The following is a 16,606-nucleotide window of genomic DNA, read 5'->3' as shown; positions in this document are numbered from 1 at the left end:
TAGCCCATAGTTCAGACTGTTCAGCAGACTCATGCCTCTGGTGTTGCCTTACTATTTATTAAAGCCAGTAAACAGGTTACTGTTGCCCAGTTGTTTTCCCTTTTAGTCTTGTTTTAAAGATAACAAATGCGATTAGCTATGCAGGCAAGGTAGAGTTTTTGTCTCTGCAGAATAAACAATGCCATATGTTGCTAAATCTTTTTATGGGGTGGTAAACACATATAAATGGTGAAATCATCTGAGATTACCCTGGATGTCTTTCTTTACACAGTGCCCTTCAGAGAGGCTCCCACCTATTCAAACAGAAGGCGGAGACCCCCGAGCACCTTGGCAGCACCTCGGATCTTGCTTCGCTCCAACAGTGACAACAATCTGAACATCAACAACCTCCCCGAGTGGTCAGCCTCCTCCTCTGCTTCTTCACACCGCAGCCTTTCACCTCATCTACTTCAACAGATGCAGAATAATCCTAATGGAACTGTAAAAACTGTGGGGAGTTACACTCCATCCTCCCGGAGCCGGTCGCCATCCCTCAACAGGCTGGGAGAGGATGCCAAAAGGCAGCAGCACAGGCACATCAGGTGACTTTTTGATTATTTGCACATGAGATCCTCCCAATGTTATCATGCTGGGCTGCCATGTTCTTTTATACTCTTTGTGTGCCCACTTTATCTAATATACAGGTAATAAAATCTCAGCACAGTGGGATGAGTCCAAGTGTGACTATTTTAATTGGAAGCTCCAGTCAAAGGCAGCTGTTTGCTCACAGAGCTCCAGCAGCCAGGCAGACTTTAAAGTTCAGCAAAGCTCGGCAGTGACTTAGCACTGAATTTGCACCTCCAAATCAAGGTGCTAGTGCCTAGTGCTCAAGATCTTTCAGTAGTCGAGATAACGACTGCATTTAACAGCAAGGTAAAATGTTTCTGAGATACTTGGCCCCTTCATGAAACTATTGGTGCTGTCTGAAACCTATGTTGGGGCTGCTCATGGGTGATGAAGCACAGACTGTTTAAGTTCTCTTACCTGTAGATGTGTGCTGAACAAAGAGTAAAATAGAGGGAATAAGTGGGGCTGTGTAGGAGCCTGGATAAGAGCAAAGTGGGCTTCTTGAGATGACAATGATTCATGTCATGGGCTTCTCATGGTTATCCTTGCTGCAGGGTTTTGCATACCCCATGACTTTGCTGCTTTTTCTTTTCTCGTGAATTACAAATGTGATCTAGCAGGCACTCTCTGCAAATACCCTGCAGCTATGTCCCACTGGAGAGTAAATCCTGACTAATTAGAGTGATGTAGCTATTGTAAGTAATATAATAAAACAGGGCATTGTGTCTAGGTTTTGATCACAAATGGGGGCTTCAGCTTTATGAACAGACAATTACAGCTTCACTTTGAGGAGGACTTGGAAACTACATCTGTCAAGTGTGCAGGCAATGGAGCTGCACCAGGACAAGGGCTTAAAGCTCAGAGCTGCAATAATGAAGGGAGACAGAGCTGAGTACTGATGGACAGAATTAGAGCTTGAATGTTTTGGCCAAAGCTATTTAATTCCATGGTCATTTAAAATGTCAGGCTTTGTTTGTCCTGTTTGCTAATATCAAAAACTAGCCACTGTTCAGAGTAGAAAAGGACATGAGTGTTGTTAGGAAATGCAGCTGTTGGTTTCTCTTTGTCATTTGTAGGTGTAATGGATCTTTACTCGAGTTTTCAAGCCAGTAAAACAAAACCTCACGTAGTTGAAGCTGTCACCTATTACCTTGCACATCCTTCTCTCCTTGGCTGTAGGCACCCAAACCGACAAGCTCTATTTGTGATAGCAACAATAATGCTGGAGAGCGGAAATACGGTGCAGTGTAAAAATAAAATAACGTCTGAAATGTAGTGGAAGGATCAGGATGTACATTTCTTATGCCAGTGGTTTCATGCAGTAGAGCAAATTCATCTTAACATTGTTGTAGGTTACAAGATTGGCAAAAGCTGATTTGATTATAATTTGGGTGACACTTCCTCCCAGGGACTTGTCTCAGCTTGAAAACATGTTTTCTGTAATGAGGCTTCACTTAGGTGAGGAGGTGGATGTGAGGTGCTTTTCAGAGAATGAGTGTCCTCATATTGCACTGGATACCACTGATGCCACCAGAGTGAGAGGTTTAACCTTAGAGTCAATGGTTATCTTAGCTGGAAGTGATGAAAAGTGCTTTTTCATCATTATTCCGGGGATAATCCACTTCCAAACTCTTCAAGTATAAATAATCCTTTGAGGAGGGAACAATTACAAAATGTTTTTGAATAAGGAAACATTTGTTTGCTTTGAGTTTGTTCAGCCACTTTCCTCTTCCCTTTCTGAGAGCATGTGATTTGGAAAACTAGCACAACTGATAGTGGCAACCAATTTAATGCCTGAAATTTTGTGGAAATGTAATTGTGGTCTCCCTCTTAGTGCATCAGTATCACAGCCACTTAACCTGCCACCCAGATGCAGAGTTTCCTACATACTATCAAGACTTGTTTCAGGGGTGTCCAGAGTACGTCCAAGTACTGAGAAGAGAGCTGGAGGCTCTCTAAATTTAAAGACAACTAAAAGGTTTATATATATATTATTTTTTCCTGTGAGCAATGCCTTTTCTTGCCACAGGCCCATTTTGCAGTCATGAATGGCACCTTACGTGACACTTTCCTCACAGATTTTGTTTAACTGTGTGGCCACCTACTTACTGTCAGCTAAATGTGGGAATTGTTGCTGTCTCTGCTTATTATTTGCAAATAATACATTCACTGCAAAGCTGTTGTTCCCTTTAGATGAAAAAGCCCTTTTTGACATAGCAGTAGATTGGGTCCTGGAGCAGAAGCAGCCAGAAGGGGTAGGTTAATTAGTGGAGAAGGTCAGAGTATGACAAAGGGTTAATGAGGTTTGTGGGGTCTGTGTTGTGGAAAGGAGAGGGATGGAAAGCGATGCTGGAAGGGGTTTGTGTGATTTTTACAGCTGGTGTGGCTCAGGTGTTCGTCATTTTATGAGGCTGCTGCTTTTCATACCAAACTGCTTTTGGGTGAGGGGAAACTGTGAGCGGAATAGGAGCTGGATCACGGATGGCCACCTTCTTCTGGGTGAAACACATCTACACGTCTTCTGAATTCTCCACATCCTTCTCCTGCTCCTTTGTGACATGGGTTTTGCTGGGCTGGGAGTCCAAGCTGGGGACGAGGGCGGACAGAAAAGATCTTTTTTGAAGAAGTCATCTATACGATGTTGCAGCCCTGATTTCTATTATTAAGCTTGTCTGGTGAGAAATGATGCATTCAGTACGAAGGATCAATGTGCCATTTCCCTCTCCTCTTTCAGTAAGAGAGAAAATGAATGAATCTTCTGTCATAGGAGTTAAGATGCTGAGATGTAACACTGTGAGTAGCTGCTACCAGGAGAGGCAGAAGATACAGCTTGATACAAGTGGAAATGGGGTGTATAGCATCAGTTTATAGATCTGGATTTTTTTATGGTGATGACTGTTTCTTCACTTATGAGGAAAAAGGAATGGAGCAAAAGAACTGAAACACACATGTCATCTTTTCCTGTCTTCTTTTCAACAACTGTGAGAGTTGGCTGAGGTTTCTGGTGCAGACTCCATCACAGACTTGCAACCAGAGCTCGCTTTTAAACCCTTAAGTACAGCTTATCTTTATTACCACCTGTAATAGAAGAACTATTCCAAATGGTAAAGAAGTTACTGCAGGAAAATGGAAGCATTTGTGATGCGAAAGATACACTGTGTTTGTTTTTCTATCCAGATAACTTCTTCTTTATTTATAATGAGAGTGTTACTGACTTCTGTTTTGGTCAGAGATTGGTTAAAACAAAAAGTTCTAAGAAACAGTAAACTCCAGCCCTTGTATTTCATTTTGCTTGCGGAAGTTTGAGAGCTTTTCTTTCTCCTTACAAGAAAGTAAGCAGAGTGTTGCAATACTTGACAACCATTAAATCATTCTTCTTCCTTTGGTACTCTATCTTTCCTCATAAATCTTTTGAATATTCTTCTTTCTCATGAGCACTTTCTGTTCCTATACTTTCTGTGTTGAGTCTCAAATTTTTATGATTTTTTTAAAGTTGAATGGTAGTGTATTGCAAGTTCGTTACAATATCTCCTGTAGGTTTCCCACCTTCTTTTAATATTTGCCTCTTTCTTGCCTTGTATTTTTGACAGTTCACCTATTTTTCCAGGGGTGTATAAGTCATCTTATGCATTGTTCTCTGGCTTTCAATAATTTCTTCATTATATACCATAAGTAGATTTTGTGTTGTTCGATGACCTATGGCTTATCTGGGCACACCATGCTGAAGTCATTGGGAGAACTACTGATAGCCAACAATAAGAAAAGATATTTTGGATAATATAATAGTCAGAAGAACCAAGCTTTGTGCAGATCTCAAGTTTAGCTCCAGGCCTTGGAGTGATGAAGTAACTTGATTATTCCATCCATTCAGTTAATAATTCAGTTGTCTTGATTGTTCAGTCAACATTACAAAATTACGAAGATATCCATTGCCAACAATAATTGTAAATACTGACATTTTAAAGTCTTTCTGACAAATTGTTTTTAATGTACGATTTGTATATAAATTTTAAACTTCATCAGGGTCTGCGAATGCACAAGCTTAATTTGCAGAAAAACTAAAAACTTTGGAGTTATGTATTTTCATTTCTAGGCCATCATGGTCAGATGAATACTGATCATGTTTCATATTGAAATATTTCAATCATGAAAAGCATGTGTTTAGGATGAAAAAACCTGTATTTTTTCTGCAGAGTTATGTCTTACTGGGAGACAATTGTTATTCATTGCTTAATTTAATCCTGCTATTTTTATGGTAAACTATTAACTTTGCCCATTTTAAATACCCAGTTAATATTTTTTAATTTCAATTTCCAGTGCCGTTTACAGTCCTGGTGCCAACAAGGATACTCTGGCTGCCTTGGATTATCAGGGTCCAAAACGCAAGCTTTACAGCGCTGTACCTGGGAGACTTTTTATTGTCGTAAAGCCATATCAACCTCAAGGAGAAGGGGAAATTCATCTGCACAAAGGAGATAGAGTCAAAGGTGAGTATATAACTAATTTTGAATAAACATTTTCCTCCGCTAAATGGAAATTTTATTTTAAAATTCTCTTCTATTTTAGGGGAAAAAAGGCTTTTATGCCTTTCTTTCTTTCTTTCCAGGGCATTTTGCTCCGACTTCTGTTTTGTAACCAATACATATTCAGCTACTATTTTAATCGTGACTTCAAAGTGCTGCCAAAATTCACAAATATGAGCAGTAATAGCAGCGTTGTCTTTCACACCAAGCATGTAATTTGCTTCTGTGGCCATTATAGAAAGAAAACTCCAGGGTTTTAAAAGGTTGTAAACATGTCAACTATCTAAGCAACTCAGGAAGGAAACAGGGGTAAGGTCAAATCTCTTTCAAGCCCTTTCCGCAAGGAACCATTTATTGGTTAAGTGGAAAAAAAATCCCCTCATGAGACTGAGGATAAGTAGCTAGAACCTACTGTAAACATTTTTGGGAAGAATTGTGGCAATGCATGTATAATTTCTGTCCACTGATGCACTTCCCAACTAAGAATATGTTAAAATCAAAGCTGAACTTTGCGTTATTATTTTGAAGACGTAAGTACACCCAGGTACAGCTGAGAAAGCGGGTGGTGTGTTTTACAGGATTGACCTTCCAAAGGGAACGTTGTTACGCTGTTTCAGCTGCTGTTTTGCTCATCCAGGTAAAACTGGTCATGAAAGAAAGGAAACTTTCTGCTCAGTCCATACAAACCAAATACCAGTTGTGGAAATCAAATAAAAGGGAATGAATTCAGTGTCCTAAATAGACGTGTTAAGCAGCTGAAAATTTCCTTGCAACTGAAACTACTTACTTATCTTGCAAAGTAAAACTTCAAGTATCTCCTCCCTTAAGCCTGCAAACAGGAGTTGGAAAAAAAATGGGGAGCCATTAGAAGGCATTTTTGTGTTTTTATTTTTGGATGTGTCTGATTCTAAAGTGTTTGTGGGTTTAATAATTTTCATTGACTCAAGCCTTCAGAAGGTATAGGACAGAAATCTGAAGAATGCCGCACTTAAAAATAAAACGTATGCAGGATTTATTTTAAATGCAAGGATGAAGGAGGAAGGTTAAACTTAGCAGAGCTGGTGATGTCCATAGGGCTGAAAACGTAATTTTGCAGATCTGGGAGATTGTGCCCTGATCAGGTAGGAAGCAACGATTATGGTCTAAAGAAAATAGTGCCCAAGAACTTTTGGAAAAGCCCATATGAACTCTTCATAAAACATTATAAAATTTCCCAATTAATGGAGGTTATCTAAGCTAGAGTAAAATTAATAGAAGGCAAGCAGAAGTCTTAGGAATTTCTTGGGAGTGCCAGATATCAAATAAAATTCAAGTATTAAAACCAAAATTCATATAAAATTGACAGAGTTTTACACGGTTTGGGAACCAGCTTTGCAAGCATCCAGGCTATGAGAATCAGTGCAAAAGAAGTAATGCAGAACAGCACTTCATAAAAGCCTCTGGGTGTCAAAATAATAGGTACAATCTAGAGAAAATTAAAGCTGTCATGCAAAAATGGAAAACAAATTAAAAGCAAATGTGATCTTTTCATACTTTTACAACAGATTACTGGCTCTCAGGTTAAAATGTGAAGGCCTGGGGTCTTCTGTATGGAGTATGGAGTTCTCACTTCTTCAGATGCTTGTTGATTAATTAAAAGAAAATGAAAAATATGTTGCATATAGTGAGAAAAAAAAATATTAAAAAGTGAGACTTAAGTACACTCCAGAACTCTTTGCTTATTTGTAATCTCAGAAAATTTAATACGACCAGGAAAGAGTGCCGGTAGCTACAAAGAATGCAATTTTGGGCATCATAAATGGTACTTAACTTTCTACACTGACTGTGTTTACAGAGATCTAGGAGGTGCCAACAGATAAAGAACGAGTATGATTGAGCACCAGCTTCTTTTCTTGGGGGACGTTGTACACAGTTGTGTTTGACTGACTTGTGGAATTGAAAAATGTAGTGATATTTTTTGTTTATGTAGAAGATGTAACATCGACATAGATTCTTGTCACTGGAATGGAGACTCCAGACTTTCTGGAGAAAGGCAAGACAGAAAATGTGTTCCCTGGCAAAAGAGGAAACAGTGCAACAGGTTTCTTGGGATACTGAATGTTGTAGAGACGTTTGTTATCTGGCTGTTCGTTTACATGAAAATTGGAGACTATTATGTGCAAAAATATCCCAAGAAAAAAGGATTTAAATTTCAATTAAGAGTTTAATATTTAAAAAAAATACAGTTCAAGAGCCATTGGGTCTAAGTTATTATGGCAGTAACTGGGAAACAATGCAAGAAGAAATTAGTCCACTTTAAAAATCTTCTTACAATAGTATGGTCTAAACTTAAGACCAATGATTTTTGTGGGGGACACTAACCAGTGAATGCCAAAATGCTGAAACAGAAAATGAGATTGTGTCTGGTCTGTGAGTTTTGAATCTCTGTTGACGGGGAAAACATATGTTTACTGAAACTGACTGTAAATTAATTATTACTCTTAGAAGAAGGGAGACATGCCCATCCAACATCAAATCATCCCCGCAGGGATTATTTTTCCATCTTCAAGTATATGGTTTGCACATAGAATTAAAATCTGGCAGAGGTCTAGCATTTGCTGGCATACTTGTTTTAGAACATTCTATAGAACTTTGATGCAGTAAAGTCCAGTGAGATTTCTATGCATGTTGATCTGCTTTTAAAAAAAGTTTGGAAAAACAAAAAGTGCACATAGGGTTTGTCAGTATTGCTACTCAGGATGAAATCTTTTGAGGCATAGTTTAAGGCTATTTGCATGACAAGGCTGGAATGTGGTATGACAGACTCCCATTGCTAATCAAAAGAAAAACTTCCAGAACAAGATCAAGTCCTATTTCCCATTACAATGTCAATGTTGTCACAGAAAATATGTCAGAATGAACACAACAAGGTCACGTAGAGAATGGAAAGTCCAGGTAAAAAGACAGTGATGCTTTAAAAAGGTCTCAGTTGTGTAACAGTTCTGAGGAAGCCATTCAAACTTAGCATATGTGACAAAAATCGAGGTTCAATTAAACCTGGATTCGCGTCCCTGTTCCAGCCTAAATGTAATTATTTCTAGAGAGTAAAAAAAAATTACTCCAGTGTGAGACCGATAGGCATCCTCTACATCATCCAAAAGCACAAGCTCTTATAATCCTCAGTGTTTCTTGTGCAATGTGCCAAAACTACTGGCTCTAAGGAGGTCCTGCTTTTTTTCCACTCTGTACCAGCTATATTTTTGTCTTTCAAAAACCTTCTGAGTGAGACCATGATCCATTCAGCCTATAGTTTGGATTTTCTGGGGTTACACAGACGTGTTTGGGGTTTAGCAACTCACTGTGTGCAATGAATGGAGGAAATGAAACAACATTAAACCCCTTGGAATCCAGTTTTTCCTCACTTTGGAACCACCTTAACCTCACATTGAAGAAGTACAAAAGCTTTCTCTTCGCCCCTCTCCTCTGCCAGCTTGGTAGCTATGCTGTTCTGTATAAAACACTGGGGCTGAAGTGCTGGTTTCTGGGGTGGTTTTGGGGATTCAAAGGTGTTTTGTTATTCTGATCCATATTCGGTCTGACCCTGGGGAGATGTTCATCACATGTTTGCCCCGTGAGACTAAGCACAGCAAAGATGTAGCAAGGCATTTATTACAGGGATAAACCCCCAGAACAACATATTAGAGAAAGGGATTAGTTGGGAAATGTTTTTATGGATTTTCTTTTTTCACTTGGTAGAATTAGAAGGGTCACGGAGAGGGATGAATTCTTAAACTCTTGATGAAAAGTGCTTTCAGAGGAGGAAGACGAGGCAGATTTTTGTTTTCCTTTCTAAAACCGCCAGAAGGGCATGAGTAACAATAGTTCACAGTATATGATACAAGGAAACTGCTCAGAGAAAGCTGTGAATGGGCAAGGTCCAAAGAAAATATAAACTAACCAAAATGGCCTTGTATTAATAGGATATTATGTAGCCTGTACAAAAATATCCACTTTATTTTTAGTTGTTAGTCATACATACTGACATCATTTGTGTGTCTGCCACTCATGAAAGAAGGGCCATGGCTGTTGTAAAAATAAATGTGATATCTTTATTTATACAAGATCAACCCTCATCTTATGTTTTCACAAAAAAATAAAGAAGAGGTAGCTTGATTCCCCAGCGAAACACTAACATATTTTGTTTCTTTTTTCATTTTATATCTAAATTCCACAGCAATAAATCTGCCACAAACCAACCACACACACACACATATATAAAGTATCTTTAAGATGTATTTCAATCAGCTTTTGTGTTGCTAAATTTAATTTTTACACTGCAAATCAAGTGGCCTCCTTTATAACAAATCTCAGATGTAGGAAGGGAATGCAATGCTCCAAAGGTCTTTGTGATCAAAGAATTAGCAGTTTTCTGGTTCATGAAGGTTAAACAATCCAGCAGTATCTGTGCATCCTTGAGAAGGTTACCTTGGATTCACATCAGTGCTGGCGTATGGTGTTGGAAAGGTAACAGATCTGGGTATCCGTCAACATGGTGCAGACAATCTTGGGTCACTTAGAAACAAAACAATCAGAATTGTTGTCAGAATCTATGTTGTATTAAACTATACCTGAAATACATAGGAATTATCCCAGGAAAAGAAAAGACCGCATGGTTTCCTGCTTGAAACACTTTGAGAACTTTTGATGTCTCACCCTGCTCAGTTTTGTTTTTCTTGTCTTTCTATGTGTTTTTATAACATTTCCATTTACCATGTGATTTCTAGTTATTTCTTCCAATGTCAGGCCCCAGATCATAGTATAGGTTGTCCACGGGTGGCTTCCAACTGTAAATTTTCACTTTCCTCTCTTATTTTTGTTGCCTGCCCTGATATGACTAGCTCCTCTCACCTAGAAGGTAAACAGAATGCAGGACTAGTTTTGAAGAATGTTTGATTTCTTTAACTCTTACTGTAATTAAGCAAATTTTCTAGTGCTTAGTATCTAGAAAAATAGGGAGTTATTTCAGTATCCCAAATATGCTCCAACAGACTTTTTTGTGACCCTTCTGAGATGCCTCCTGTGCTGGCATAGTCTGAAAAGAGTTTACCACAACTGAGATCTGTTCTCAGCTACATTCTTTGGGGTCACAGAAACCGTAGTAATTCAGTAGTAGTGATTCAAGCATGTGTTCTAGGCAGAAAGTCGGTGGTTCTCAGCATTAGAAACACTGACCCTTGCAGCACTACTTGTATTTCAGTGTGATCTCAGCCAGCAGGGCAATCCAAATATATCGCTAGCATTTTCATTTCTTGCGAAATCTACTTGTAAGTCATTTTGAAAAAGAAAGATTATTAAACCCCTGCTGTGCTTGAAGATATTGCCAACAGACAGCGCTTGCGGGCAGAAGGAAAGTTGGTCCCCCGGGCTCTTGCACTAGTTAGATTAGTAAATAAAATACTGGAAAGGGAAGAGCCTCTGAAATGATGTTTTGTTTCTTCAAGAGCATTGTGTACCTTGTGTAAATAAGTATGGCAGCAAAATTTAACCTAAGAGGTTTTCATAAGTATTGTTTTGCTGCTCTTTTATATGAAGGATGAAATTAATGTGAAATGGAATATTAATCTTACTCAGTTTCACTGGTTTATTTTGCTTCCTTACTGTCTCCTGACTTGATCGGTTTGATTTAAATTCCGAACATAAATAATTATGACTCACCATGGATAATAACACAACTAATTTCTTCAAGTTGCTTGTATCTGAAGAGCAGGAGAGAGTTATACTTCTAACTGATAGTCAAAGTTTTGTAATGAAGACCTTGCTCCCACGCCAGCAGGAGAACTCTTGCTGTCAGGACTGCGAGAAAGTGGTTTGGACATAAACCCATCCACAAATCCCCATGGTCTTAGCTCTTGCCTACTTAAAACCAACTTTACTTGAGTAGTCAGTGACTGGCCTGAAATATTCAGTATATGGGGAGTACCAGAAGACAGAGAGGAGCTATGAATGGTGTATGGTCCAACACAGTAGTCCAGGCTCCGGATTTGTGTTGGTTTGAGACCTCTTCCCAGATTAATGCCTCTCCTCTGCATCCCCCTGACCTGGAGTTCGGGAAAGAAGAGCAAGCTTGACTCTCTCTGCACCTTTCTCAACAGACATGGTGGTCATTGTTACAAACAGATGGGTTTTTCTGATGCTCAATTTGAATTTCTGTCCAAAATTCAAATCAGTGCAGAAGATTTGTTTGTTATGTTGCTTTTCTCTCTCCTTCACTATCTCCAAACTATTTGAGAGACACACAAATAACAGGAAAAAGACGATCTTCATAGAAAGTTGTTGGTAAAGACTTAAAAAATGAAGAAAAAACAACATACAGGGCCAAACCTTGAACAGCACAGCTCATTCAGTTCTGTTTCAGTTGAGCCCTATTTTCTCAGATTTAGAGGATTATGTGCAGATTATTGTATTTGTAGATTTTGATGTAGTGAGTGGTTGCTCTGTTAATAGTCACTGTCATCTTCTCATGCCGAGGTCCTTTTCCTGACCATTGCTTGTTTGCACTGTTTTTTTCTTGAGAAAGCAGAGGTGATAAAAGACGAAACGCTGGTTTAAGTCAGGATCTAGCCTGACAATGATTGTGACCATGGTGGCTGGGGCTGTGACATGCACCCAAAACTGGAGCCTAAAGTTCCTTAGTCTTACCTTCTGCTTGCAGTGTGGATGGCCATAGAGATTCTGCACTAGGCACAGGGAATGGCACTTAGAATATTAGAAGTCAGACAATTAAATACCAGATTACAGGAAGGTACGGTTGCTTTTCAGCTACACCAGCAGAGCCACTCACATTACAGAAGGGTGAACTACTTGAAGCCACAGTTGCATCACACTCTTGTTTTGGAGGCAAAACTGGAAGTTCAACGTAAGTTTTAAAAGTCAGGAATATTTTCTGTCCATGTTATTTCCCTAATTTGATTTTCTCAGTTAGGTCCCACAGCCTGAGATAGGAAAGAACTGCAGAATTTGCTTCTCCGCCAAAGTGTCCATGGAGCTGCAGTTGAATCTGACTGCTCAGGTTAATTATACAAAATAATTAAATGTGGATACACAAGGTTTTCCCTCCAGATAACACGTGGACTGCACAAGGACATTTTCTACATGGCAGCTGAAGCACAGTCACTTGTTTGCATGCTGGAGGCCTTAATTTTGTTGTCATCGGGGCGATAGACGATGACTTCTTTCCCCGTCGTGTTGCACTGATCTCAAGTTATGTCAGTCCCTCTTGATTAATTATTTGAAAAGCCAGAAAGGGGCTGCCCAGAAGGCAGAACAGACAGATCTGCTCATTGTTAATCACAAGAAGGGAGCGATATCTATCAGGAGTGAGGTGGAGTAGGTAAAGAAATAGAGTAACATTGCAACTAAAATCAGATTTTAAGAAAAATATATCTCTTTAAGAGACAGCAAGATGAAGGTGTAACTTGTGCTGACCTTCAGTTCTGCTGTGTGTAAATCTGAGTCAAGTTGTACTTCAGACACAGAGAACTGTCGCTCTGCACAGTTCTTGTCTCTTAATCTCGTTTTCGATTTACCTGGTTGTATGCAAAAATAGACCAAACATTGAATTTTGCTTACATTGATATGTGTACTTAGGAAGTAAGTCACCGTTACAGCTCAAGGTTAGGAACTTATATTTTTAAGTTGTAATCACTTTAGGGACTGTTTTAAGCAAAATTGTTTTCATCATTGAAATAGGTATTCTTGCATAGATTATTTGTCATTTGGAAGCTCTCCTTTGTGAAGGCAAATAACTCTGAAAATTTACACCACACAACAGGTATTTCTACAAGAGAAAAGCCTAAATTATAATTTTAAGTATTTCTGAGAAAAAGAGTTTAGGTCTCTAACCACTGAAAAATAAAAATCTACTTTAATTTAAAGAAGCAAACCCACAAGGTTTTTACATCAAGACACAAAACCAGAGTTCAGATGGACCCTGAATCTTGCTTAGTTAAAACTCACATGAAAACCCTTTGCATTTCATTAGGAAAATGGCATATTACTGACATTTCAGATACATCCTATAGAAGCTATAAAGACAATGGCCTGAACTCCCTTACTGAAATTTCAACATCCCAAGGAATTTAGAAATAGAATACACCATCATTTGAAGGAAAAATATACTCTCTTGATATACTCTCTTGAATTAGACTGATATTAAGGATAGTTATTTAAAGACATTAAAATATAAGATCCTGATCTGCACTTGCTTTTACATGTTTTCATTTTTCTCAATTGTTTGGTATTTGTTCAGTTTGGATTTGCAGTTTTATTCATATAATTGAACATAATTCTTATTTTAAACCATACTTTTGGTATGAAGAGTCACATCAGGATTCATATGCTACTAGAACCTTAATTTTACTCTTATAACATCAGATCCTTTTTGTAATTCACGTTATGTGTAAAGAGACTCTGGCCTGATCTTGCCATAGCAACCACATCTTTTGTTTTTACTAAAAGCAAATGGAAAAAAAAATACTTGATATGATAAAGCTTAATTATTAATTTTAGGAAAGTTATCCTTTGTTACATCCTTCAGAAAGGAAAATGTTGATTAGAAAATCTCTTGCTGGTACCAAATTATCTATTATAACGTATATCTTAAGCACTACTTTAAGAGGGAAAAGACAGGAATTAAGGCCTCATTCTAAAAAAGCATTCATGGGTACAAAAGATAAGTTATATTTTTTTGATTTGTCCTTTAAATTCTCAATGATCTACATTGGAATACATGAAATGTTGCCAATTTTTACAGATACGTAGATTATTATAGCTTTGGGTCATCCTACAGATTTTCTTATTAATGGTACCAGGTGAGATACATAAAAAAAGATTATTTCAATTTTTTTGGTAGTTCAGAACCATCTAGATCTCAACTTATACATTTTGAGTATTAGGTCATATGTGCTTCTCCTCCATCTCATCAACAATTTGTCTCTGTACATCCCTGGCTACCCCACATTTGCCTCTTGGCTCATGGTTGTGCCTCTTGCAGTTCCATCAGCCTTTCCCCTCCTTTCTTGGTGCCCATAATGGTATTTTTCCTTGACAGTAAATCCAAAAGAACCATTATTTGTTTGTAGCTGTAATTTCTAGACAGGCTTGAACCAGAATTGTGAAGGCTGGCTGCGTTCTGGCAACTCCTCATTTCTCCTTCTACCTCTTTTTTGTAGACATTATGTCTTCAGGCAGGGCTATGTGTATTTTTCCTTTACTGTTGCTATTAGTAATCACTAATATTTAATAATTCATGTAATAATGGTCTAAAGTGCAACTGTTTTTTCTCTGTAGTAATCACTCTTTGCCTTGTGCTCGCAGATGGACTTACAAAGCAAATTTCTTTTCCCATCTTGATTTGGATGTCTTATCAGCTGCTGCTACCATAAACACATGAAATGACTCTATGGGTGCGAAATATCCAACTTCTTTCTTACAGCACAAATGCTTTTTGGAGATGGAAATATCTGTGTAATTTGGAGCATCAAAATAGCAGATTTGACAGATTAATAAACCACTGAATGGGGAAGTCTTTCTCAATCTCTAAGGAGTTTTGTTCTCCCGATATTACTAGTTTATGAAGTGAAATCAGGACTGAGATTCAGTGCTGAAAACTCTCCTCAAAACCCCCTAATTACTTGCAATAGAAATTGTTCCCTGCCTCACATTTTGAAATTTACTTCAGCTGGAGTCTTAGACTTACTTTTATGGTTTGAAGTTAAATCAATGTACAGTAGGACCCTACAATAATGATAATATTTGTATATGTTATTAATCAAGTTTTCTTACTTCCTTGTCTCATATATAAGAAATGCACTTTATTCTTATGTGAACAGAGGTTACATCATTAAAAATATATTGGAAGCTGATGAATACCCAATATATATTGCATGAATGAATAGGCTTCTGTTTCATGTAACATTGAATTATCAGATTGACTTTGCATGTAAATGTGCACAGGCTTTAAACATTTTCAAGAGCAACAGGAATTTGTTGACATATTTTTCATTAATTATGCTCCAAATTTATATTTATTAATATTTTGGGTTTTGCATTATTTATTTTATTACTGTCATTAAAGCACAGATTTACTTTCTTCATTTTTGCTTGCATTTAAATGTAGAGGTGAAATATTTTCTTCTTGTGTTAACAATATCAGTAGGTGAAAGAAAAGGCATAGCTACAAAATTTCTATTCAGCTTCAGTGTCACTGTAGAGTTTGTGTCTTCCAAGGTCAGTGCTGTCCGTCATTATCCCGTAACTACCTGGGTAGGTATAGATTTCTTCATATATGTCAGAAAGGTGCTCGGTAAATTGAGCATTTGGGATCCATCGAGGTGCAGGATTTTGCAATAATGGATCTATTTCCTGGCGCTTAATATATTATTCTTATTGACAGTGATGTGTAAATATGCAGCTCATGGAATCTGTATCTCAGAATTTCCTACACTAAAGGACTTAAAATTGACATATTAAAAACAGTTTTCTGTCAGATATCTATTTTAATAGATATCTGTACTTTGTAAGTAATACCACAAATAGCTTGGGATTGCATTAATGAGAAACTGAGTAAACATTTAATTTCAAATGCAATTTTACAGACTTCTTACTACCTCTTTAGTATTTTTATTGGGGTTTTTTTTTGCCTATCATTGATTTGATTTTCGTCTTACTCTATAGTAGCACACGTCAGGTTCCAATTCAATGCCAGTGAGTCCCAGCAGTTTCACGCATACGGAATTCAATTGCAGTCAGGCTCAGGGACTATCATTTTAAACCGAATAAGGTTTATTTTAACAGCACAAAGAATGTGTGTGTTGGAGATCATCAAAGTAGCTCTGAGCAAGTTAATAACCCTCCCGTACCGAAATACCCTGCAGAGAGATTATTTCAGGTCACGAAAACGATATGTGTATGTTAGCAAAGAGGTGTACTTGGGCTAATTAGCCTTGATTGTCAGCAGGGCCGTTAGCTTGGCTGGCTGAGCATGCGGCTGATGGGACTGGGCTGTTCGGCTTCCATGGGCTTATTTTTGGGAGCTCAGGGACCTCTCCACCGAACATCATGTTTTGGACAGATGTACTCGGAGGAGCAGGGTTGTCTGACTGAGCTACATTCCCAGTCAACCTACTTAGAAGAGCGAACGGTATTTTTGTTTTTCTATGAAATCACCTTTGTTCCAATATTAATGTGTAGTGTGTTTTTAATAGTACATTTATGTTCTTTTAAAATAAACATACAGTGATTTGTGGGAACTTCTATAAAATTAATTTAAACATAATACTTGGCAAGTATTTAGGGTCCTTTCAGTATTGTAATTAGTCTCCAATTGTTTACTAGTAAAAATATGCATTGTTGTTCTGCGGTCTTTTGTCACAATCCTTGTTGAGTCTTAAGATTAGATTGTGGTTGGACACGATGATCCTGAGGGTCTCTTCCAACCG

General features: G+C 38.0%; 1 protein-coding gene across 1 annotated transcript in view; it reads left to right on the top strand.

The window, feature by feature from the left end:
• Positions 1–16,606, top strand: part of SHANK2 (SH3 and multiple ankyrin repeat domains 2) — a gene marked incomplete at both ends in the record, with an annotated part of 273,237 nt that overhangs the window by 79,034 nt on the left and 177,597 nt on the right. Inside the window, 2 exons of the mRNA XM_082059244.1 lie at positions 272–581; positions 4,924–5,093. Coding sequence (XP_081915370.1) covers positions 272–581; positions 4,924–5,093 — 480 coding nt within the window. The remainder of the gene's footprint in view (positions 1–271; positions 582–4,923; positions 5,094–16,606) is intronic.

The sequence above is a fragment of the Streptopelia decaocto genome (genome assembly GCF_964273445.1).
Source record: "Streptopelia decaocto genome assembly, chromosome: 7".
Classification (NCBI taxonomy): Eukaryota; Metazoa; Chordata; class Aves; order Columbiformes; family Columbidae; genus Streptopelia; species Streptopelia decaocto.
Note: the sequence above shows the minus strand (reverse complement) of the source record. Positions and strands in the feature narration are given on the sequence as shown.